Genomic DNA, 23,835 nt, shown 5'->3' on the forward strand with positions numbered 1-23,835 from the left:
GTGTCCTGTTGATGCTTTCAACTGTCATCACTGCCAACTTTCATTCCCTGTGTCCTGATGATGCTTTCAACTGTCATCACTGCCAACTTCCACCCCCTGTGTCCTGTAGATGCTTTCAACTGTCATCACTGCCAACTTCCATCCCCTGTGTCCTGTAGATGCTTTCAACTGTCATCACTGCCAACTTCCATCCCCTGTGTCCTGTAGATGCTTTCAACTGTCATCACTGCCAACTTCCATCCCCTGTGTCCTGTAGATGCTTTCAACTGTCATCACTGCCAACTTCCATCCCTGTAAGACATGACTCACTGTCAAAAGGTATACTACAGTGGAGGGAGCACGAAGAAAGGGTCATCCAAAGAAACGCTGGCTGAACAACATAAAAGAATGGACTCTTGATATTCTGCTAAGAACAGCTTTTGTTTTTTAAAAAAAGTGGAGGGATTTGGTTACACGAACTGTCACAGTACTCCTATAGCGAAAATGGGAGACGAGAGATTGTAGTGATTTGTTATCTGCTTGGTCGTATGGTAACCTCTTTGGACAGTCGCCTCGATGGTCCCACCGTCCTGCAGAAGGTTTACACTAGGATATAATCGTTTTCAATTCTGTACGAACGATAAAGCAAGCAAAACAAATAAAAAAACAAAACAAGTGTTCTTCTTCGTGCTGATTGGTCAAAATACATTATCAGCTGACATGTTTTGAACCAATGAACACACATTTATTTCATGCACAGTACACCAATAATTGCTTCATTATGATTGATTATTGATATCGATGTGTATACAAGGCTTAAAATGGTTTAAAGCTAAGAAAGAGACAGAAAATTAAAAAAATATCTTTTTGTATGAACTGATGGCTGCCTGGTAGTGCAGTATTCGCGCTGGACTGTCGTTCCGCTGTTTAGATGGTCCCGGGTTCATGCCTGCCCACTGCCCCCCCCCCCCCCGTCTCCTGCAGGAAGTTTGGACGAGGAAGTAGATTACCTTTAGCGCTGGAGAAACACCCGAGACATGTAAAGCATTTGATAAACATTGTATAAAGGAGATATCAGTGGACTCCTACTTTATCTAATAGACATTTGTTTTGATACAAAATAAAATGCAATGCAAAAACAACGAAATATCCAAATATCGTATAACGAGACAGTGCTTGCAGAATTGTCAGGTAGCGAGCAATAATTACAGCACATCAGTGGCTGTGTCTGGCAGATACTTGGGCTAGTACACAGCTGTGGACTTAAATCTGGTTCTCCTAGTACACACTCTGTTGAAAGTAAACAGATACTTATATATTACTATGTCTCGACAACTTCTAATACAACTTATATCAAATTCAGATACATGTTGATATCTCTCACAGACACACAAAAATCCAAGCAGCCAATAAAGAGAATTGGTGTGGCCTAAATGAAAAAGGAAACAATACTACAGACTGGACAGAATACCAACAAACATTTCCAATACATGGGTTTAAAAAATAAAGAAGAAATTTCTTTCTTTTAAGTTCAATAAAAAAAAACGCGGCATTTCATCTCTCTCAATGGTTATGTCAGCGCTGGTTGTGGCAAAATATTTAGGTTGCAGGTGGGACTGCGTAGCCACGTGAGACACTGCACTCATCATTAATTTTCGGGATTTGAAGACAAGCTTTGTTATTATTATATAAACATCACTAAAACCTCTTACTGTAAACACAGTTTTCTTATCTTATAGACGTTACTTCAAAAAACTTATGTCAGTGCCATTAGAGAATGGATTGGGTTACATGAATTAACCAGGAAAACCAACGACTTGGCAGAGTTAAAGTCATTGATTAATATCCATGATAGTTGTTCCCAATTCCAAGAACTAAGCCAAAGAAGAAGAACTAGCTGACCTGGTGATGCGCATTGACAAGACTTCCGCAGCATATGGTATGCAAATAAATGCCGAAAAAAACAAACAAATTATGACAAAAAGTCAACAGGGCTTTAAAGGGGCATCAGCATTGGAGATGAAAAGCTGACTAGTGTTAGCAGCTTGAAATACCTCGGAGTTATTGTCCTTAGATGAGGGAACGAAACCTGAACTATTGACCCGAATAGCACAGTCCACAGCAGCCCTTTCAAAACTGAAAATAATATGGAAAGACAAAGGCTTATAGCCCTCGGCACCAAAATCAGACTGATGCGCTCCCTGGTCATGGCCACATTCTTATATGCTTGCGAGTCTTGGACGCTGACTGCAGAGCTAGAGAGGAGGATCCTAGCAATGGAATTGAGATGCTACAGAAGGATCCTTGGTATTACTTTCAAAGACCGCATCACAAACCAAGACATTAGAGACAGGGTTACTGCAGAGATTGGACCCCATGATGACCTGCTAACTTAAAATCTATGGCCATATTACAAGATCTTCGGGACTCGCAAAGACCTTCCTTCAGGGAACAGTACCAGGAAAAAAAAACAGAGTGAAGGGAGGACAACATAAAAGAATGGACGGGCCTGCCACTGAAAGAGGTTCTAAACAAGGCGAAAAAAAAAAGGGAGGAGTGGAGAAAGACGGTCGACGAGTCTTGCTTGATGACTCAACTTTCTAACAGACTGAGGGATATGTAATGGTAAAAAAAAAAAAGCCAAAGTTAGTCAATCGAATGATCTACTTTGCCAAATCTGGACAATAAGACCATAGCCATTTCAAATATTCAGAAAAATGCCAAAATAAGAAAATTGAATTGTCTTTTTGGCCACACGTCACTTTTAATACATGCAATAAAACATGAATAGCTGTCTGGTCGTTTGGTGTGCGCTCTAGACTGTTGTTCGGTGGTCACGGGTTCAAACTCTGCCCGCTACCACCCTCCCCCCCGGTCGTTCTGCGGGAGGCTTGGGATAGGATGTAGGCCATCTTCAAAACCGAATGCACATTCAAAAAATGTTAAATGGATTACACCAATGTTGTTACAAAATGCCCTACCATTGGGTGACGTTACTTGTGTGGTACTTGTGGTTGAAGAATTGTAATGTAATGAGCAATAGTCACAGCACTGTGAACGATTTGTCAGGCAGACACTAGTGTTAGTGCACAGTTCTGGTCTCAAGTCTAAATCTCCTGGTTCACATTCTGTAGACAATTTAAAAAAAAAAAACCTACTATATCATCAAGAATTACTCTTTGATTTGTGGCTTGTCATACAAAACCATGTTTACTAATGTGTAGCAACTAATGAGAAAGAGTGCGTAAAGTGATTAGTGGAGGCAGGGAGCAAACAGGGCTCAGTGCCTTGAATTTCGTGTATTATGCCGTCACAAATATATGAAGCGAAAACAACTTTTCTTTATTCAGAGACATAAGACCGTAGACATACAAAAAATCCAGAAATGTAATAAGTGTTTAAGTATCGAATTTTCAACAAATACATGTCTTACCGTTGGGTGAAGTGGTTGTAGTAAATGGTATCGTTGGTGTGGTATTTGTTGAAACATTGAAATAAAACGAGCAATAGTTACAGCACAGTAACGGCTGTGTCTTGCAGACACTAGGGCAAAGACATTGTTCTGGTCTAAAGCTCCCGGTTCACATTCCGTAGAGAAAAGGATTGAGATATCGACCAGTATCAAATATGAACAACCATGATTTTAACTATCTAGTAAATGGTCTAATATGGTTTACATAGTTCAGTGCAATGAAAGCAAATGCACGTTTCCTAAATTTTACCGATTTTCCATTTTCACATTTCCACAAGATAATGCAAAACATATTTGCGCAAAATTAACACATAGGTTACGTGTTTTGTTTTTTAAACGTCACATTTACTACAAATACATTGCCTACTTTTGGGTGAAGTGGGTGGTATCAATGGTCTTGCTGACGTGGTATTTGTAGTTGCAGACGAGTACAGTGACGAGCAATAGTTACAGCACTGTGTTGGCTGAATCAGGCAGACGCTAATGTTAGTACACAGTTCAGGTCTCAAATTCTGATCTCCTGGTTCACATTCTGTACAGCATACAAAAATATACATTACAAGACTATATCCCGACTACTCCAGAATATAGAAAATACGAGAAACATGCATATATGTAACCCTGCCGGACCAAGTAAAACAAAGGACGTTTGGGCCACGAGGCCTTCATCAGCTACAAAACAAACAAAAAATAAAAAACAATTAACACAAAATAGTCTTAAGTGAACTGATCTCCAAAATATGAGCGGCTTTTGCAAAGTGTAGATTTAGATATAAAGACGCATATTAAAAAGCTTAGCAACCAATAATAATTACGCTAAATGAGGCCTGGGGAATGTAACTAAAAGTAGGCTAAAATCTGTAGACATAAAAGTATTTAAAGATAAACATGTTCTGGGTTCGAATCATCCTGGTGAAGACTGGGATTTTTATTTCGAGATCTTTGGGCGCTTCTGAGTCCACCCAGTTCTAATGAGTACCTGACATTAGTTGGGGGAAAGTAAATGTGGTTGGTTGTTGTGCTGGTTACATGACACCCTCGTTAACCGTAGGCTACAGAAACAGATAACCTTTACATCATCTGCCCTAAAGACCACAAGGTCTGAAAGGGGAACTTTACTTACTTTTACTATGTCAAAAAAAAAAAAGATTAAACGCAGAACTCAGATTCCCATACACAAAAAGAAACTAAATTGTCAACACAGCCAAATATTTGCCACATTTCTTGTTGTATAGCAAGAATTTGACTGTGGCATAAAGGTAGGGTCGTACATACTACAAGTAGAAAGAAGGGTGCAAGTGCTACAGGGTCTGGGGATTACCGATCCCCCAACCTGTAACCGCAGTTGTGTATGAAGGATTGGGAAGTTGCCAAGGGAAGAAATCGTAACTCGAGACGTAAAATGCCACAGAGAGATAGAGAGCAAAACGAAAAAGCTTGCAATGGTCATTAAACTTGTAGCACCTCTACCTCACAATCAAAGGAAAGCTGCAAAGTGAAGCAAGCAAAATATCTAAATACTTTATTAAAGAAACAAAGCTTAACAAAGAGGAATAACTCCATACAATGCAACAATGTAGAAGTTACTCCCTTTTTTCTATATCTGACAAAATTATTAATTACCAGTAATTAATAGACAGATTTATATAAATATGAGTCGCGGTGGCTGAGCGGTAAAGCGCTTGGCTACTGAACCGGGAGTCCCGGGTTCGAATCCTGGAGAAGACTAGGATTTTTATTTCGGGATCCTTGGGCGCCTCTGAGTCCACCCAGCTCTAATGGGTACCTGACATTAGTTGGGGAAAAGTAAAGGCGGTTGGTCGTTGTGCTGGCCACATGACACCCTCGTTAATCGTAGGCCACAGAATCAGATGACCTTTACATCATCTGCCCTATAGACCACATGGTCTGAAAGGGGAACTTTACTTTTTTTTACTATATATATATATATATATATATATATATATATATATATATATATATATATATATATATATATTAAATCGGTTCATGTATTGTCTTCGCCAATGAATAATTGTGCAAATTTTCAACTGGATCCGAAAATGGGCGTGAGAGATATAACATGTTCAAACTTTGTACTAGACAGAGTGAGCTGATTTAAGCCTTGTAAAAAAATATGACAGCCTAATCTTTGAGACTAAGTGTTGTCATTTTAAATATTAAACGAGAGGATAATTACAGTATTAAACGATAGGATAGTGACAATATTAAACGACGTTTTACTAGATCTAGATTTGTTCAACTTTGGTTATTTGGTTAGAAATCTTTTGTTCCCCTGGCAATCAAATCATTAAATAAGAACAATCTGGTATAAACTTTGTCACATGTAAATTATGAGTGAGTCTGGTGTGAATGTACACTTTGGTTTCTTATAGTTATAATGTTTTTTGTTTGGTGTAATGCACTAATTGTAAGACAAATTTCCATACGGACAATAAAGATTATTATTATTATTACGTTAGAAATGAACGAGTAGTCATTCATTGGCGCTGCCAGGGTCGAGTTTCGCTAAAGAGAAACAAAATTCATCGTAGTCCCCTTAACAGTTTCCACTGAGGAATTTTCTGGTGATGTGGCAGGTCTGCAGCAGTACCGCCCTCTGACAGGCAACGAGGATGTTCCTAGGAATGTTAAGGGCCTTGAAGGTGTCTGTGAAGTCAGTTGTTATTATCCCCTCGGTTGATATAACAATGGGGTATATTGTTATTTTGGACAATTTCCATAGACGCTTAATCTCCAAGCCTAGGTTCCCATATTTTCTTTGTTTTTCTATCTCAGTTTTTCGTAAATTATGAGACAGTGGTACGGCGATATCGATAATGGTAGCGGTTTTTTTCTTTTTTATCGATTGCAGACCAACAATTCACCTGTCCTGTAGGTAATTGGTGCCGTAGGCGCAATTATCCAGATTATTCATTAGAAAGGAATTAGTCTACGACCAGGCATGGACTGGAAGCTCTTTACCAAAGTTCTGTCTGAAGGTTTCATGATGGCAGCGATCATAACTACGATTGGATCATGCCCTATACGTGGCTCTCGTCTGTTCCCGTACTCGCTAACCACGGAACTTTCTTTTTATACAATACAGTGTGAGGACCATGTCACAGTCTTAGTTGTTGACATTGCATGATCTAAAGTTTACGTCATGTTAAGGGGTTAAAAGACACGTGGAATTCCTGATGTAGAAAACAGGAAGTAGAATGAATAAAGTTGACTTTGAGTTCCGTCGTCAGTCAAGTCAGTTAAGTCAAGTTAGTTAAGTCAAGTCAGTTAAGTCAAGTGGGATACTTTGGACCGGGTGGTCAAGTAAAGTGTTATCCTCTGTGGGAGGCAGTCTAGTATATTTTGGTCCGGGATGGACAGTAGCGACTTAGAAAAGTCGAGCAGTATTTTCAGTTAGAAAGTAACTTGTGGGCAGTTGCTGCCAGTGTTCCTTTTGAGACATGTATTAGTTAATCTATATTTCTGCACAGTGTTACCCGCTGAGATGCGGACGTGATTTGTAATCTAGAGACTCTAGCATATGTTGGATACATTTGATACCGCTGTTATGCGGATAGGAATGTTTATTATTTCTTGACTTGTAGCACTAACAAGGAGTGCGGTATTATTATTATGTTGTAAAATAAACTTTATATTTGTCTGCTGAAACGGACTTGAGTCAGTTTGTAGTGTATATAATTGTCACGTGTTAAGAGTGCCCCAGGAAGCAAGTACCAAGCATTTCATGACATTCGCACTCTTCAACATTACGCCATTCAACATTCATTTACAGACCACCACTCCAGTTACGGGACATTTGCGTGGAGCGGTGAGGCCAGGGGTTCTCAACCTGTGGGTCGCGACCCCCTTGGGGGTCGATTGACGATTTGCCAGGGGTCGCCTAAGACCATCGAAAATATGGATTGGTATTGTCTATTCTTCCATTGCTGTATGCGTGTGTGTGGGGGGGGGGGGTCGCGGCAGAGTGGGGGATTGTAAAAAGGGGTCGCCGAGCATAAAAGTTTGAGAACCGCTGGGTGAGGCGGAACTTGTTGGATTGTTGGGTCTCTGTTCCATCCTCAAACCGAGTGAAATAAAAAAAATAAATTAAAAAGCTTTAAGGATATAAGAAGAATTAAGAAATACTTGACTACGAGTCTCAAAACTAAAAAATGTAGCTAGAAGTAGACAGGAAATAATGACAAGTTAGAGACGATTTAAAGAGTGACTATAAGGCAGCGGTTCTCAACCTTTTAAACTCGGCGACCCCTTTTTTACAATCCCCCACTCTGCCGCGATCCTCCCCCCCCAATACACAAATACAGAATGGTAGGGTAGACAATAACAATCCATATTTTCGATGGTCTTAGGCGACCCCTGGCAAATGGTCAATCGACCCCCAAAGGGGTCGCGACCCACAGGTTGAGAACCCCTGCTATAAGGACACTAAATACAGGCTTTGCTACATTTTCCTCTTGTAAATAAACATGTTTAAAGTGCTTCAAAGTCTAAATGAAGTATTTTTAAACGCCTGCAAAGCCGAGCAGCAGTTGAGAACCCGCACATATATGAAGAGGTCATTAATGGAGCACATCAAAGCTTACCCAACATTCTCATTGTCACGGATGAATGTGTGTATGTATGTATAATCTATTTTTAACAATCTGCGCGAATGACCGGAAGTGTGTTTTGTTGTCAGACAGAGACCAGCGTGTGTGATATGCAGTAAAAGTTTATTAAAGTTTATGTGTTTTGATCTAGTGGTTTCATTGTTCTATTTCGTTAACTAGAACTGAACCAGGGACACCTAGACGTATCGAGACCTAAGGTAGATTCTATATAATTATAAATACGATAGGAAAGCTGTGACACTCATCTCTATCGAGAATGGACCTCTTTGACCAAACTGTAAATAAAGAACATTGAGCCGCGTGTTTCCCTTTCTCCTGTATACAAATTACGATATAATTTTAATCAATGGTTATCACGTGACCGATTTTTTTTCTTCGTTGTTTTATCAATATAATCACGTGACCGTTCGTTTTCGTGAATGGGGTCCATTGCATATGAGCGCCTGTGAATACTAAATGTTAACAACCATGACCTCGTAGGTCACATTTAAATATTATCAAAAGTTCTCTACCTTTAATTGAAGTGAATATCATACGTGGATTGGCTGTCGTGGCTACTCTTTTAGGTGTGCTTCTTCTGGTGCTGTACGTTGGGGTAAAGGGGGTGCCATAGTTACACGTGCCACAGCAATCCTCTTTGGAATTCAAGCAGTGATCTTGTGTACAAGACATGATTCTGTCTCCGTACTCACAGCCTAAAACGGCACAATCTCAAATTATGATTCGTAACAAACGAATATTCACATTTGACCAGAGTAACACCTTTAGTAAAATCACTAAATTTAGAAAGCCTTCAGGACAGAAGGCTCAAAAGTAAAGTAGCAATCATACATAAAACACTGAACCATAATCTTCAAATACAAAAACAAAATTTAATAAAATACTCTGAAAGACACAAAGATAAAGGCACAGTCCTCGTCCCATATGCTAGGACAAATTTGTATAAATACTCCTTCTTCCCTAGTGCTATTAGAGCATGGAATGGGTTGCCTGAGCTAGCCAGGAAAACCAGTGACTTGGCAGAATTTAAGTCATTGGTTAATTTGCATGACTAAATGCATGACGCGTAGGACGTAATCATCTTCTTTTTTGAAGTAACGTCTGTATTATATAAGATAAGATAAGATGATTATATGGAGTATTTTAAAACAGAAATCGTTCGTGTATCTGGTGTAAAAAAAAATGAACTATTGATTCTCTGTGTATTTTAAAAAAGCAAATAAAAACATGGGTGTCTTTGCTTAATTTTGCAGAATCAAAATTGTCATCCCCAATTGGGCATTAGGTTTGATATAGGTAAATGTGTGTGAGAGATATAACATGTTCAAACTTTGTACCAGACAGGGTGAGCTAATTTAAGACTTGTAAATAACATCGTTTGGTACAGGGGCGTACAGGGCGCCAAAAGACGCGCCTGGTTGACGAAACGTGTTTTATTTTTTACTAACAGATAGACATAGAGGTCACATGAAATCTAAAATTTCGACTTACAGATAGTCATAGAGGTCACATGAAATCTAAAATTTCTACTTACAGATAGACATAGGGGTCATATGAAATCATAACCTACAGAAAGACTTAGAGGCTACATGAAATCTAAAATTTTACTTACAGAAAGGCTTAGAGGTCACATGAACTCTAAAATTTCTACTTACAGATAGACATAGAGGTCACATGAAATCTAAAATTTCTACTCACAGAAAGACTTAGAGGCTACATGAAATCTAAAATTTTACTTACAGAAAGACTTTGAGGCTACACGAAATCTAAAATTTTACTTACAGAAAGACTTAGAGGTCACATGAACTCTAAAATTTCTACTTACAGAAAGACTTAGAGGCTACATGTAATCAAAATCTACACTACAATCGCAATCTTAATTAAACTCAATAAAAAAACACTTGGTTACGTGATTTTGGAATTATTTAAAATGACTAAAAGAGTCAAACAGAACACTTGCAAAGGAAGACCTTAAAAGTTCTTTCTTCAGTATAAATCAACAAACTAGCTACTGACACTTCCTTTAGGATTGTTTCCAAATCAATCTCTTGAGAAAAGTCTTTATCAATAGCCATCAACATGATGAGAAAATATTTCACGGACTCATCAAAGTGGCCCATTTGGCGGCGGCCCCACCGGTCCATTCAATGCCGGCCCGAATACAATACAGTCAGTCCGGTCCTGTTTTGGTATTGATAACATATCCGTAGTTCATATTTTTTAAAGGGACATAACTGTATATATATTGTAAGTAGTTACTGCTAGAGTGATCTTATCTTATATAACACAGACGTTACTTCAAAAAAAGAAGATGATTACGTCCTACGCGTCATGCATTTAGTCATGCATATTAACCAATGACTTAAATTCTGCCAAGTCACTGGTTTTCCTGGCTAGCTCAGGCAACCCATTCCATGCTCTAATAGCACTAGGGAAGAAGGAGTATTTGTACAAATTTGTCCTAGCATATGGGCCGAGGAATGTGCCTTTATCTTTGTGTCTTTCGGAGTATTTTATGATTTTGTGATAATTGAGTTATCGGTGTAACCTAGAAGTCGCTAATTAACAAGACAAAATGGATGATGAAGAAAGCTGGTAATGGCCATGTTGTATTGAATGATACATCTAATGTCAAAGTATAATTAGTAAACATTTTCACGATAAACTAAACAATGTCAAGGACGACAAATTGATTTTCGCTGATGCCAACTAAAAAAAGCTCTAATTTAAACATTATCTCAATGTTTGGCTCATTTTCGTATCAAATATCTTTTTTATTTGTAAAATGTTTTACATGTTTCGGATTTTCCTACAGAGTTGAAGATAATTACTTCCTAGTCCAAACCTCCCGCAGGACGACCTCAGCTAATGCTCAGGCATTCTTTTTATTTCCATAGTCGCTCCACGAGTGAATGAGACACTATAAGAATAAATATAACTGTACAGGAGTTGTGGTGTTACTTCCTCTTGGTCTTGAGAGCAGATGTGAGTCGGAGAATCGTAGTAATTTCCAATGTAGATCTAGATCCTATTGAAGTGTAGCTGGTAAAATAGCAATTCGGATTGTTACAATTATTATAATTTGCCAAGGGCTGTTTAACGAGGTAGGCAGAACACATTTACTATGCATTGATGCATCCACACAATCCTGATGCAGTCCCAGCTGCGATGGGCAGGACACGTCTGCAGAATGGAAGACCACCGCATCTCTAAACGACTCCTGTATGACCAATTAAGGGAAGGAAAACGCTTGCAAGGCGGTCAAAGAAAACGCTTCAGGGACACGCTCAAAGCTTCTCTGAAGGCGTTCAGCATAGACCCAGCCATCTGGGAGAGGCACATGACAGAGCATCATGGCGTCGATCTGTGAAAACTGGCGCACAGGTTGCTGAGGAAAAGAGAACAGCGCTAACAGAAGAAAAGCACCAGAGAAGAAAAGCAAGGCAAATGACACTAGCTCCAGCTGGAATAACCTGCCGAGTGTGCAGCCGAACATTCCGGGCTGACATAGGTCTCACCAGCCACATGAGGGGGCACAAAACCCTAGTGCAAATCCTTCAGCCCCCTGGATGACAAAAGTGGTCATCATCGAACCACGATGGATTATTATGGATTGATGATGTAGAGGCAGATGAGCATGAAAAACTCAAGAGAGATTTGAATGGAAGGTTGTGCCCTCCATGGGTTGTAGCCCCACTGGGATGGATGGATAGTAGTTATGGTTTGGTTTGAAAAGTATGGGCGTTGCCAGGATTTTTTTTCGAGGGGGGTGGTTTGGGGGTGGGAGTGAATTTTGTTTCTTATTGTCTTTGCGCGCACAGACACACATACATACTCGAAATTCGTAATGACTGTTCATTACAGCAAGTTTGTTCATTTTTATTTTGTAGGTGCAAAGCTGTTGTTCTCAAACTGTGGTCCACGAGACAATCGTAGGGGTCGGCAGAAAGAAACGATAAAAAAATAACTTCTTCGGTAAAGCCATTTTATTCTATTGGATAATTTTAATAAAAATAAACTCGCCCTTATTACTGTTTATTATGTCTATGTATTTAGGGTGAAGGTTACTAGACACGGGTTGTTTTATATTATGTATTACAAAAGAGGCTTCATACATTGTCAGTAACAGATCTTTGTGGAGACAGCTTGCCGCCCAATGCGTCAAAAGGCGCGGGAGGATCTAAGTAAGTAAGTGTGGTCGAGAGGCTACGTACGCTTAGAATTGGCTTCGCTACCTATCAGGGGGCTCGAGGTTCGACACCCAACTCGAACTGAGTTGTGCATACTGAGTGCCTAAAGTCAGCATGAAAAACCTTCTCCCAGGTACCCCCCCCTCCACTGGTCCACAAATGAGATTGGACCATAGTGCTCTGAGCATGCTATAAGCATGAAAGTTGCGCATATAAAAGCTATTTAAAAAATAAGTTGTGTATATAGTATGTACCTCTAACAGGTCTAGACACATTGTTGCATGAGTCACAACATTGTCGATAGTTATATGGTATGTAACAGTAGCCAATAAATTCATTGACATGCGAATAGCAGGTTTCATCCGGTGTGTCTCCAAATACACAGTTTTCTAAAGAGAATAAAATTAGCAAGCATTTTTTAAAAATAGACTTACATTTGTCACTTATCTATATATGAGATAAACCTAGTATAGACAGCATATACCAGGTAAACTTGGAATGGAGTCTTTGGAGCCATATAGCCAAGCAAACATAGTATATCATTAATCTCTAGTCAATGAAATCAAATAAATTAGTTTTATAAAGTAACATTACATTCACTGTAAATAAATTTCTTTTAAATTATAACTTAAATTATTATTTTTATTATAGTGTACATATTTTTTTGTATAAACTTTAACAAATAGTTTAGAGAGTCAACCAGACATGCTCACCAATGGAAACAGAAATGAGGACATAGGCTTACAAAGGATGAAAAAAAAGTCTGGCAATGTAAGGACGAAGCATGCCAGTTAATCATATCAGACTAGGAGACATTTATAGATACTCAGCATATTCAGACATACGCGTGGAACAAATTTTCAGAACAAATGAGGAACTGTGGCAAAGAACAAAGCAGCAGCCCATTGAAGTAGATATCCTTCAGAGACGCCGGAGATGGATAGGTTACAGTTACACCCTTCGTAAGCCTGCATCCAACATAACAAGGCAGGCCCTAACCTGGAACCCCCAAGGAAAGAGGAAGAGTGGACGGCCCAGGAATACAAGGCGCCGCGATTGGGAAGCAGATGCCAAACAGATGGGCAAGACGCGGGGACAGTCGGAGAGACTCGCCCAGAACCGAGATGCCTGGAGGAAGCCGGTTGGTGGCCTATACCCCCAGAAGGGACCACAGGCAGAGATGAGATGACTAGCTCGAGACTTTATTTCTCTCGTTTGTCCTCTGTGCCGCGACTGCGCGCTGATCAACGAAAACATTGTTTAAAATAAAAATTGACAAATACAGCCTTGACATGAGCAGCGTTGAGATAACATAAGCAACCTCGACGCCTTTATATGAACAGCATTGACATTTAATTGAAAAGTTTAAACATAAAAGCCTTAAAGAGCCTTGACAGCAACAACTTTGACATGAACAATATTGACATAAATAGCTTTGACATGAACAGCCTTGACATAAATAGCCTTGAAATAAACAGACTTAAAATGAACAGCATTGACAAAAACAGCCTTAATATCTATTATGAACAGCCTAGACATGATCAATGTTAAGATAAACAGCCTTAACACGAACAGCTTTGCAATGACAAGTTTTGACATGAATAGCCTTAAAACAAAGGCCTTGATATAAATAGCTTTTAATGTACTGATTTATCATGAACAGCAATGATATAAACAGCCTTAAATATAAAAAAAAAACTACTGAAGGAATTTGTTAAAAGAGGCGTCATCTTTATATCCTGCAAATGATTTGATGGACCTATTATACAGGGTTAGGACCTATTATACATCTATACCAGAGCCGGCTTTACTTACAGGCAACACAAGTTATAGTTTACATCCCCCAAGATATATTTAACACTTTACATATAATATCTGGACCTATCAATTTTACACTTGAGACCAATCCCTGTCGCACGGAATAGACAACCTTAGACTAGCACATTACTAAACTTAAATGATACTTTTAAACAGAATTGGCATTCATGGGAAAATCAACAAAGCTTAATACAATACATAAAGGTACAAAGATGGAAGTAAAATGGCTATCTGTTTTACAGTGGACTCTTTAAGTTATATGCATAGTTTTAAAAATATTTGGACTATGATTTAAAGATTCAATATTCAGATCTTTATTGGTGAAAAAGAATATAAATATTTCAGATCTATAAGCTACACACCATCAAGTTGAGGGGCGTATGGGTCGCTGACACATTGTCCATTTATACATATCTGAAACAAATACAGGAATAAAAGAAATAATCTAAATAAATTAGGCTACTTATTTTGTTGCAAGATTATATAAAAAAAAAAAACAGATTTACTACTATCATTTATAACTAAAAAAAACATATTTCATCAACATCTAGTGACAGTGGCGTAGCTAAGGTAGGGGGGGGGACGGGGAAATTTGAAAATCCCCCCGGGCCCCCACTTAAGGGGTGCTTTTAAATTTAAAATTAAATATTACTCAAAATGCACGGGCCCCCAAAGGATTATAAATTTCTAGCCACGCCCCTGTCTAGTATTTGTTACCCATAGTGATGCGTACGTAACGTGTAGTCTATTCTGAGAATTTAACAGGTTGAATATACGTGATACCGCTGTTATGCGGATGTGATTATGTTATTGCCAAGGAGTGCAGTATTATAATTGTCATCAAATAAACTTTATATTTTGTCTGCCAAAGTGGATTTAAGTCAGTCTATGTTTGTCACGTGTCACTCCAAGAAGCACGAACCCAGCATTCTACAGCATTCGCGACACATTAATAGTAACCAGTCTCATGTGTAATAGTATAATACTACGTCAACAGTGTAATATTATAATACTACGTCAACACACGTTAACAGAATGTCAATATCATACTACTTGAAGGAGCTCTTAAGGGTGTCTTTATAGCTTGTATTGACCTCCCTGGGAGCACTTTCCTGCACACAACTCCCCGTACATAAGTCGTTTGGGAAGGCGATTGTCTGACATAAGGACTACGTGTCCCGACCATCGAAAATAGACAAACTGTTTTAACCTTTGCTAGTTTCTATAAGAAATGTCTGCTTCTGTGACAGATTTATTTGAAGGACGTTGGTGTAAAGTACATTACATTAAAGGTAGCTGTGGCCCCTACCAGTGACACACTAAGTTACAGAAAGCCCACAACAAACCTTCATACATACATATTGTCATTAAACGTTTGAAAATTTTATAAATAACGTCCCTTTGTTTCTAACACTCTCCTCGATTTATCTGCCCTTTCACAAATTAACTTTTTTTTTTTCACTCAGTAAAAGAAAAGTTTGTTTTGGCTTAGATTTCTAGTGATATTTCTTCTACTGTTACGGTATGGCCTTAGCGTTTCCACGCCAACCAGTAACCCAAATGCATCCCCGTGGTTGAGAAACTTTGTTCTTGGGACAAAGCTTACCTTTCCATTGCCACAAGAGGTTCCGGTGAGTGCTGCCTGCGGCACACAAAACCCTTTTAACATATCTGCACAGAACATTGTGTGGCAGATAGCAGTGATGTTTTCTTCGAAACCCTGATTTAACACAAAAAAAAACTGTTCACAATTATATTTATACTTTATACAGATGCTTATTGCATTTTTACAAAGCTTAAATCAACACTCTCTGTCTGTTTGTCTTTCTGTCTGTCTGGTTTTGTTTGATATCGATTAATAGAAATAACTTCTACATGAGTCCTATACATTTATTTTATCTCATAGTCATACAAACTTGATTTTTTTTCTAAATTATAAATAAAGTTCTATTTAGTTTTGTTCACAAGGAAGTTATTTGAAGTTTTATTAGTGAAGATACATTACGCCTACATCGGTTTAGTTGTCTACCAGCAGTTTGATGCTACAAGTCAACAGCCGGAAACAACAGTGAATAAGGTGGATGAACGAAGGTCTCAGTATTTAACATGATGACAATCAATGATGAAAACGTGACTAAGCAAAGAATGAAAGTGACTAAGAAGGCAATGCATAATGCGAGGGACTAAGCAGGCAATGCATGATGAGAGTGACTAAGCAGGCAATGCACGATGAGAGTGACTAAGCAGGCAATGCATGATGAAAGTGACTAAGCAGACAATGCATGATGAAAGTGACTAAGCAGACAATGCGTGATGAAAGTGACTAAGCAGACAATGCGTGATGAAAGTGACTAAGCAGACAATGCATGATGAAAGTGACTAAGCAGACAATGCGTGATGAAAGTGACTAAGCAGACAATGCGTGATGAAAGTGACTAAGCAGACAATGCATGATGAGAGTGACTAAGCAGGCAATGCATGATGAGAGTGACTAAGCAGGCAATGTATGATGAGTGACTAAACAGGCAATGTATGATGAAAGTGACTAAGCAGGCAATGTATGATGAGTGACTAAGCAGGCAATGTATGATGAGTGACTAAACAGACAATGCATGATGAGAGTGACTAAGCAGGCAATGTATGATGACTGACTAAAGAGCCAATGCACGATGAGAGTGACTAAGCAGACAATGCATGATGAGAGTGACTAAGCAGGCAATGTATGATGACTGACTAAAGAGCCAATGCACGATGAGAGTGACTAAGCAGGCAATGCACGATGAGAGTGACTAAGCAGGCAATGCACGATGAGAGTGACTAAGCAGGCAATGCATGATGAGAGTGACTTAGCAAGCAATGCACGATGAGAGTGACTAAGCAGGCAATGCACGATTAGAGTGACTAAGCAGGCAATGCACGATGAGAGTGACTAAGCAGGCAATGCATGATGAGAGTGACTTAGCAAGCAATGCACGATTAGAGTGACTAAGCAGGCAATGCACGATGAGAGTGACTAAGCAGGCAATGCATGATGAGAGTGAATAAGCAGGCAATGCATGATGAGAGTGACTAAGCAGGCAATGCATGATGAGAGTGACTAAGCAGGCAATGCACGATGAGAGTGACTAAGCAGGCAATGCATGATGAGAGTGACTAAGCAGGCAATGCACGATGAGAGTGACTAAGCATGCAATGCATGATGAGAGTGACTTAGCAAGCAATGCACGATGAGAGTGACTAAGCAGGCAATGCACGATGAGAGTGACTAAGCAGGCAATGCACGATGAGAGTGACTAAGCAGGCAATGCATGATGAGAGTGACTAAGCAGGCAATGCACGATGAGAGTGACTAAGCAGGCAATGCATGATGAGAGTGACTAAGCAGGCAATGCATGATGAGAGTGACTAAGCAGGCAATGCACGATGAGAGTGACTAAGCAGGCAATGCATGATGAGAGTGACTTAGCAAGCAATGCACGATGAGAGTGACTAAGCAGGCAATGCACGATGAGAGTGACTAAGCAGGCAATGCACGATGAGAGTGACTAAGCAGGCAATGCACGATGAAAGTGACTAAGCAGGCAATGCACGATGAGAGTGACTAAGCAGGCAATGCATGATGAGAGTGACTAAGCAGGCAATGCATGATGAGAGTGACTAAGCAGGCAATGCACGATGAGAGTGACTAAGCAGGCAATGCATGATGAGAGTGACTAAACAGGCTATGCACGATGAGAGTGACTAAGCAGGCAATGCATGATGAGAGTGACTTAGCAAGCAATGCACGATGAGAGTGACTAAGCAGGCAATGCACGATTAGAGTGACTAAGCAGGCAATGCACGATGAGAGTGACTAAGCAGGCAATGCATGATGAGAGTGACTAAGCAGGCAATGCATGATGAGAGTGACTAAGCAGGCAATGCATGATGAGAGTGACTAAGCAGGCAATGCACGATGAGAGTGACTAAGCAGGCAATGCATGATGAGAGTGACTAAACAGGCAATGCACGATGAGAGTGACTAAGCAGGCAATGCACGATGAGAGTGACTAAGCAGGCAATGCATGATGAGAGTGACTAAGCAGGCAATGCATGATGAGAGTGACTAAGCAGGCAATGCATGATGAGAGTGACTAAGCAGGCAATGCACGATGAGAGTGACTAAGCAGGCAATGCACGATGAGAGTGACTAAGAAGGCAATGCACGATGAGAGTGACTAAGCAGGCAATGCACGATGAGAGTGACTAAGCAGGCAATGCACGATGAGAGTGACTAAGCAGGCAATGCACGATGAGAGTGTCTAAGCAGGCAATGCACGATGAGAGTGACTAAGCAGGCAATGCACGATGAGAGTGACTAAACAGGCAATGCACGATGAGAGTGACTAAGCAGGCAATGCACGATGAGAGTGACTAAGCAGGCAATGCACGATTAGAGTGACTAAGCAGGCAATGCACGATGAGAGTGACTAAGCAGGCAATGCATGATGAGAGTGACTAAGCAGGCAATGCATGATGAGAGTGACTAAACAGGCAATGCACGATGAGAGTGACTAAGCAGGCAATGCATGATGAAAGTGACTAAGCAGGCAATGCACGATAAGAGTGACTAAGCAGACAATGCATGATGAAAGTGACTAAGCAGGCAATGCATGATGAAAGTGACTAAGCAGGCAATGCATGATGAGAGTGACTAAGCAGACAATGCATGATGAAAGTGACTAAGCAGGCAATGCATGATGAGAGTGACTAAGCAGGCAATGCATGATGAGAGTGACTAAACAGGCAATGCACGATGAGAGTGACTAAGCAGGCAATGCATGATGAAAGTGACTAAGCAGGCAATGCACGATAAGAGTGACTAAGCAGACAATGCATGATGAAAGTGACTAAGCAGGCAATGCATGATGAAAGTGACTAAGCAGGCAATGCATGATGAGAGTGACTAAGCAGGCAATGCATGATGAGAGTGACTAAGCAGGCAATGCATGATGAGAGTGACTAAACAGGCAATGCACGATGAGAGTGACTAAGCAGGCAATGCATGATGAGAGTGACTAAGCAGGCAATGCATGATGAGAGTGACTAAGCAGGCAATGCATGATGAGAGTGACTAAGCAGGCAATGCATGATGAGAGTGACTAAACAGGCAATGCACGATGAGAGTGACTAAGCAGGCAATGCATGATGAGAGTGACTAAGCAGGCAATGCACGATGAGAGTGACTAAACAGGCAATGCACGATGAGAGTGACTAAGCAGGCAATGCACGATGAGAGTGACTAAGCAGGCGATGCACGATGAAAGCGATAAGCCTACTTTGCAGAAAAGGATTAAATTGGGCTGTAAACGAATTGTTGCTTACCCTGCAATAGTAAGAATTATTTCCATACCACTGTTGACACTGTTGATCAGGTTTGACCAACTGACCCAATAGTTTATCAGATACATCAGGAATGTCTGCTGATGCTTCGATAGCGTAGACTAGACAGATGTGACCTCGACTTGGAATAAGTATAGACACATTTACACTATATGCTATATTAAGTTCACATTTTAGCTTCAAATCATTACTCTTTTGAAGTCAGAGTTATTTAGGCAAGTCTCGTGTGTTGGGCGAGAGGGAGTGGGAATGAAATGGGGAGAGACTGAGCCCTGTGACGATGCAAGTGTGAATTGGAGTTAATATATTTCTACAGTACCTAGGTAAGAATCCTAGATGCTTGTGTGTACTGTGTAGTGACAAGCGCGAATTCAATACTTTGCTAATACCGTTACGAAGACTCGATACAGAATCAAACTTAAAATAACATACAACTAATTTTATGACTGAGTGGGCCACAGTCGAGTCAGTCCCTATAATGATGTTATCCTTTCAAGAGTTTACAAGTAACTCAACTAAAAGACAACATCAATTATCTCAAAACCACTAGCCATGTCGTCACAAATATGTCGCATTCAAAGTCCGTCTACTTGAGTACGCCTCTAAACTAAACAAAGTGCTACGTCTCTAAACTAAGTGCTGCGCCTCTAAACTAAACTAAGTGCTGCGCCTCTAAACTAAGTGCTGCGCCTCTAAACTAAACTAAGTGCTACGCCTCTAAACTAAACTAAGTGCTGCGCCTCTAAACTAAGTGCTGCGCCTCTAAACTAAACTAAGTGCTACGCCTCTAAACTAAACTAAGTGCTACGCCTCTCAACTAAACTAAGTGCTACGCCTCTAAACTAAACTAAGTGCTACGCCTCTAAACTAAACTAAGTGCTACGCCTCTAAACTAAACTAAGTGATACGCCTCTAAACTAAACTAAGTGCTACGCCTCTAAACTAAACTAAGTGCTGCGCCTCTCAACTAAACTAAGTGCTACGCCTCTAAACTAAACTAAGTGCTACGTCTCTAAACTAAACTAAGTGCTACGCCTCTAAACTAAACTAAGTGCTACGCCTCTCAACTAAGTGCTACGCCTCTAAACTAAACTAAGTGCTACGCCTCTAAACTAAACTAAGTGCTACGCCTCTAAACTAAACTAAGTGCTACGCCTCTAAACTAAACTAAGTGCTGCGCCTCTCAACTAAACTAAGTGCTACGCCTCTAAACTAAACTAAGTGCTGCGCCTCTAAACTAAACTAAGTGCTACGCCTCTAAACTAAACTAAGTGCTACGCCTCTAAACTAAACTAAGTGCTGCGCCTCTAAACTAAACTAAGTGCTACGCCTCTAAACTAAACTAAGTGCTACGCCTCTAAACTAAACTAAGTGCTGCGCCTCTAAACTAAACTAAGTGCTACGCCTCTAAACTAAACTAAGTGCTACGCCTCTAAACTAAACTAAGTGCTACGCCTCTAAACTAAACTAAGTGCTGCGCCTCTAAACTAAACTAAGTGCTACGCCTCTCAACTAAGTGCTACGCCTCTAAACTAAACTAAGTGCTACGCCTCTAAACTAAACTAAGTGCTACGCCTCTAAACTAAACTAAGTGCTACGCCTCTCAACTAAGTGCTACGCCTCTAAACTAAACTAAGTGCTACGCCTCTAAACTAAGTGCTACGCCTCTAAACTAAACTAAGTGCTGCGCCTCTAAACTAAACTAAGTGCTGCGCCTCTAAACTAAACTAAGTGCTACGCCTCTAAACTAAACTAAGTGCTACGCCTCTAAACTAAACTAAGTGCTACGCCTCTAAACTAAACTAAGTGCTGCGCCTCTAAACTAAACTAAGTGCTACGCCTCTAAACTAAACTAAGTGCTACGCCTCTAAACTAAACTAAGTGCTACGACTCTCAACTAAGTGCTACGCCTCTAAACTAAACTAAGTGCTACGCCTCTAAACTAAACTAAGTGCTACGCCTCTACACTAAACTAAGTGCTACGCCTCTCAACTAAGTGCTACGCCTCTAAACTAAACTAAGTGCTACGCCTCTAAACTAAACTAAGTGCTACGCCTCTAAACTAAACTAAGTGCTGCGCCTCTAAACTAAACTAAGTGCTGCGCCTCTAAACTAAACTAAGTGCTACGCCTCTAAACTAAACTAAGTGCTACGCCTCTAAACTAAACTAAGTGCTACGCCTCTAAACTAAACTAAGTGCTGCGCCTCTAAACTAAACTAAGTGCTACGCCTCTAAACTAAACTAAGTGCTACGCCTCTAAACTAAACTAAGTGCTACGCCTCTAAACTAAACTAAGTGCTGCGCCTCTAAACTAAACTAAGTGCTACGCCTCTCAACTAAACTAAGTGCTACGCCTCTAAACTAAACTAAGTGCTACGCCTCTAAACTAAACTAAGTGCTGCGCCTCTCAACTAAACTAAGTGCTACGCCTCTCAACTAAACTAAGTGCTACGCCTCTAAACTAAACTAAGTGCTACGCCTCTAAACTAAACTAAGTGCTGCGCCTCTCAACTAAACTAAGTGCTACGCCTCTAAACTAAACTAAGTGCTACGCCTCTCAACTAAGTGCTACGCCTCTCAACTAAGTGCTACGCCTCTAAACTAAACTAAGTGCTACGCCTCTCAACTAAACTAAGTGCTGCGCCTCTAAACTAAACTAAGTGCTACGCCTCTAAACTAAACTAAGTGCTACGCCTCTAAACTAAACTAAGTGCTGCGCCTCTCAACTAAACTAAGTGCTACGCCTCTCAACTAAACTAAGTGCTACGCCTCTCAACTAAACTAGGTGCTGCGCCTCTAAACTAAACTAAGTGCTACGCCTCTCAACTAAACTAAGTGCTACGCCTCTCAACTAAACTAAGTGCTACGCCTCTAAACTAAACTAAGTGCTACGTCTCTAAACTAAACTAAGTGCTACGCCTCTCAACTAAACTAAGTGCTACGCCTCTCAACTAAACTAAGTGCTACGCCTCTCAACTAAACTAGGTGCTGCGCCTCTAAACTAAACTAAGTGCTACGCCTCTAAACTAAATTAAGTGCTGCGCCTCTAAACTAAACTAAGTGCTGCGCCTCTAAACTAAAGTAAGTGCTGCGCCTCTAAACTAAACTAAGTGCTACGCCTCTAAACTAAACTAAGTGCTACGCCTCTAAACTAAAGTAAGTGCTGCGCCTCTAAACTAAAGTAAGTGCTACGCCTCTAAACTAAACTAAGTGCTACGCCTCTAAACTAAACTAAGTGCTATGCCTCTAAACTAAACTAAGTGCTACGCCTCTAAACTAAACTAAGTGCTGCGCCTCTAAACTAAACTAAGTGCTACGCCTCTAAACTAAACTAAGTGCTGCGCCTCTAAACTAAACTAAGTGCTACGTCTCTAAACTAAACTAAGTGCTACGCCTCTAAACTAAACTAAGTGCTACGCCTCTAAACTAAACTAAGTGCTACGCCTCTAAACTAAACTAAGTGCTGCGCCTCTAAACTAAACTAAGTGCTACGTCTCTAAACTAAACTAAGTGCTACGCCTCTAAACTAAACTAAGTGCTACGCCTCTAAACTAAACTAAGTGCTACGCCTCTAAACTAAACTAAGTGCTACGCCTCTAAACTAAACTAAGTGCTGCGCCTCTAAACTAAACTAAGTGCTACGTCTCTAAACTAAACTAAGTGCTACGTCTCTAAACTAAACTAAGTGCTACGCCTCTCAACTAAACTAAGTGCTACGCCTCTCAACTAAACTAAGTGCTACGCCTCTAAACTAAACTAAGTGCTACGCCTCTAAACTAAACTAAGTGCTACGCCTCTAAACTAAACTAAGTGCTACGCCTCTAAACTAAACTAAGTGCTACGCCTCTAAACTAAACTAAGTGCTACGTCTCTAAACTAAACTAAGTGCTACGCCTCTAAACTAAACTAAGTGCTACGTCTCTAAACTAAACTAAGTGCTACGCCTCTAAACTAAACTAAGTGCTACGCCTCTCAACTAAACTAAGTGCTACGCCTCTCAAGTAAACTAAGTGCTACGCCTCTAAACTAAACTAAGTGCTACGCCTCTCAAGTAAACTAAGTGCTACGCCTCTAAACTAAACTAAGTGCTACGCCTCTAAACTAAACTAAGTGCTACGCCTCTAAACTAAACTAAGTGCTACGCCTCTAAACTAAACTAAGTGCTACGCCTCTAAACTAAACTAAGTGCTACGCCTCTAAACTAAACTAAGTGCTGCGCCTCTAAACTAAACTAAGTGCTACGCCTCTAAACTAAACTAAGTGCTACGCCTCTAAACTAAACTAAGTGCTACGCCTCTAAACTAAACTAAGTGCTACGTCTCTAAACTAAACTAAGTGCTACGCCTCTAAACTAAACTA

At 40.1% G+C, this 23,835-nt stretch overlaps 1 protein-coding gene across 4 annotated transcripts in view; it reads right to left on the reverse strand.

Annotated features, from left to right (window-relative positions):
- Nucleotides 1-657: 657 nt before the first annotated feature.
- The window catches only part of LOC106053118 (uncharacterized), a 48,590-nt gene continuing 25,412 nt past the window's right edge, over nucleotides 658-23,835 (reverse strand). For all 4 annotated transcript variants that reach the window (XM_056031130.1, XM_056031129.1, XM_056031127.1 and 1 more), the window contains 8 exons: nucleotides 19,458-19,596; nucleotides 15,700-15,813; nucleotides 14,456-14,507; nucleotides 12,530-12,664; nucleotides 8,598-8,780; nucleotides 3,819-3,983; nucleotides 2,961-3,107; nucleotides 658-1,269 (listed from right to left, as the gene is read on the reverse strand). In XM_056031130.1, the coding sequence (XP_055887105.1) occupies nucleotides 1,070-1,269; nucleotides 2,961-3,107; nucleotides 3,819-3,983; nucleotides 8,598-8,780; nucleotides 12,530-12,664; nucleotides 14,456-14,507; nucleotides 15,700-15,813; nucleotides 19,458-19,596 (1,135 nt within the window). In that variant the 3' untranslated portion in view covers nucleotides 658-1,069. The remainder of the gene's footprint in view (nucleotides 1,270-2,960; nucleotides 3,108-3,818; nucleotides 3,984-8,597; nucleotides 8,781-12,529; nucleotides 12,665-14,455; nucleotides 14,508-15,699; nucleotides 15,814-19,457; nucleotides 19,597-23,835) is intronic.

Source organism: Biomphalaria glabrata, chromosome 5 (genome assembly GCF_947242115.1).
Source record: "Biomphalaria glabrata chromosome 5, xgBioGlab47.1, whole genome shotgun sequence".
Classification (NCBI taxonomy): Eukaryota; Metazoa; Mollusca; class Gastropoda; family Planorbidae; genus Biomphalaria; species Biomphalaria glabrata.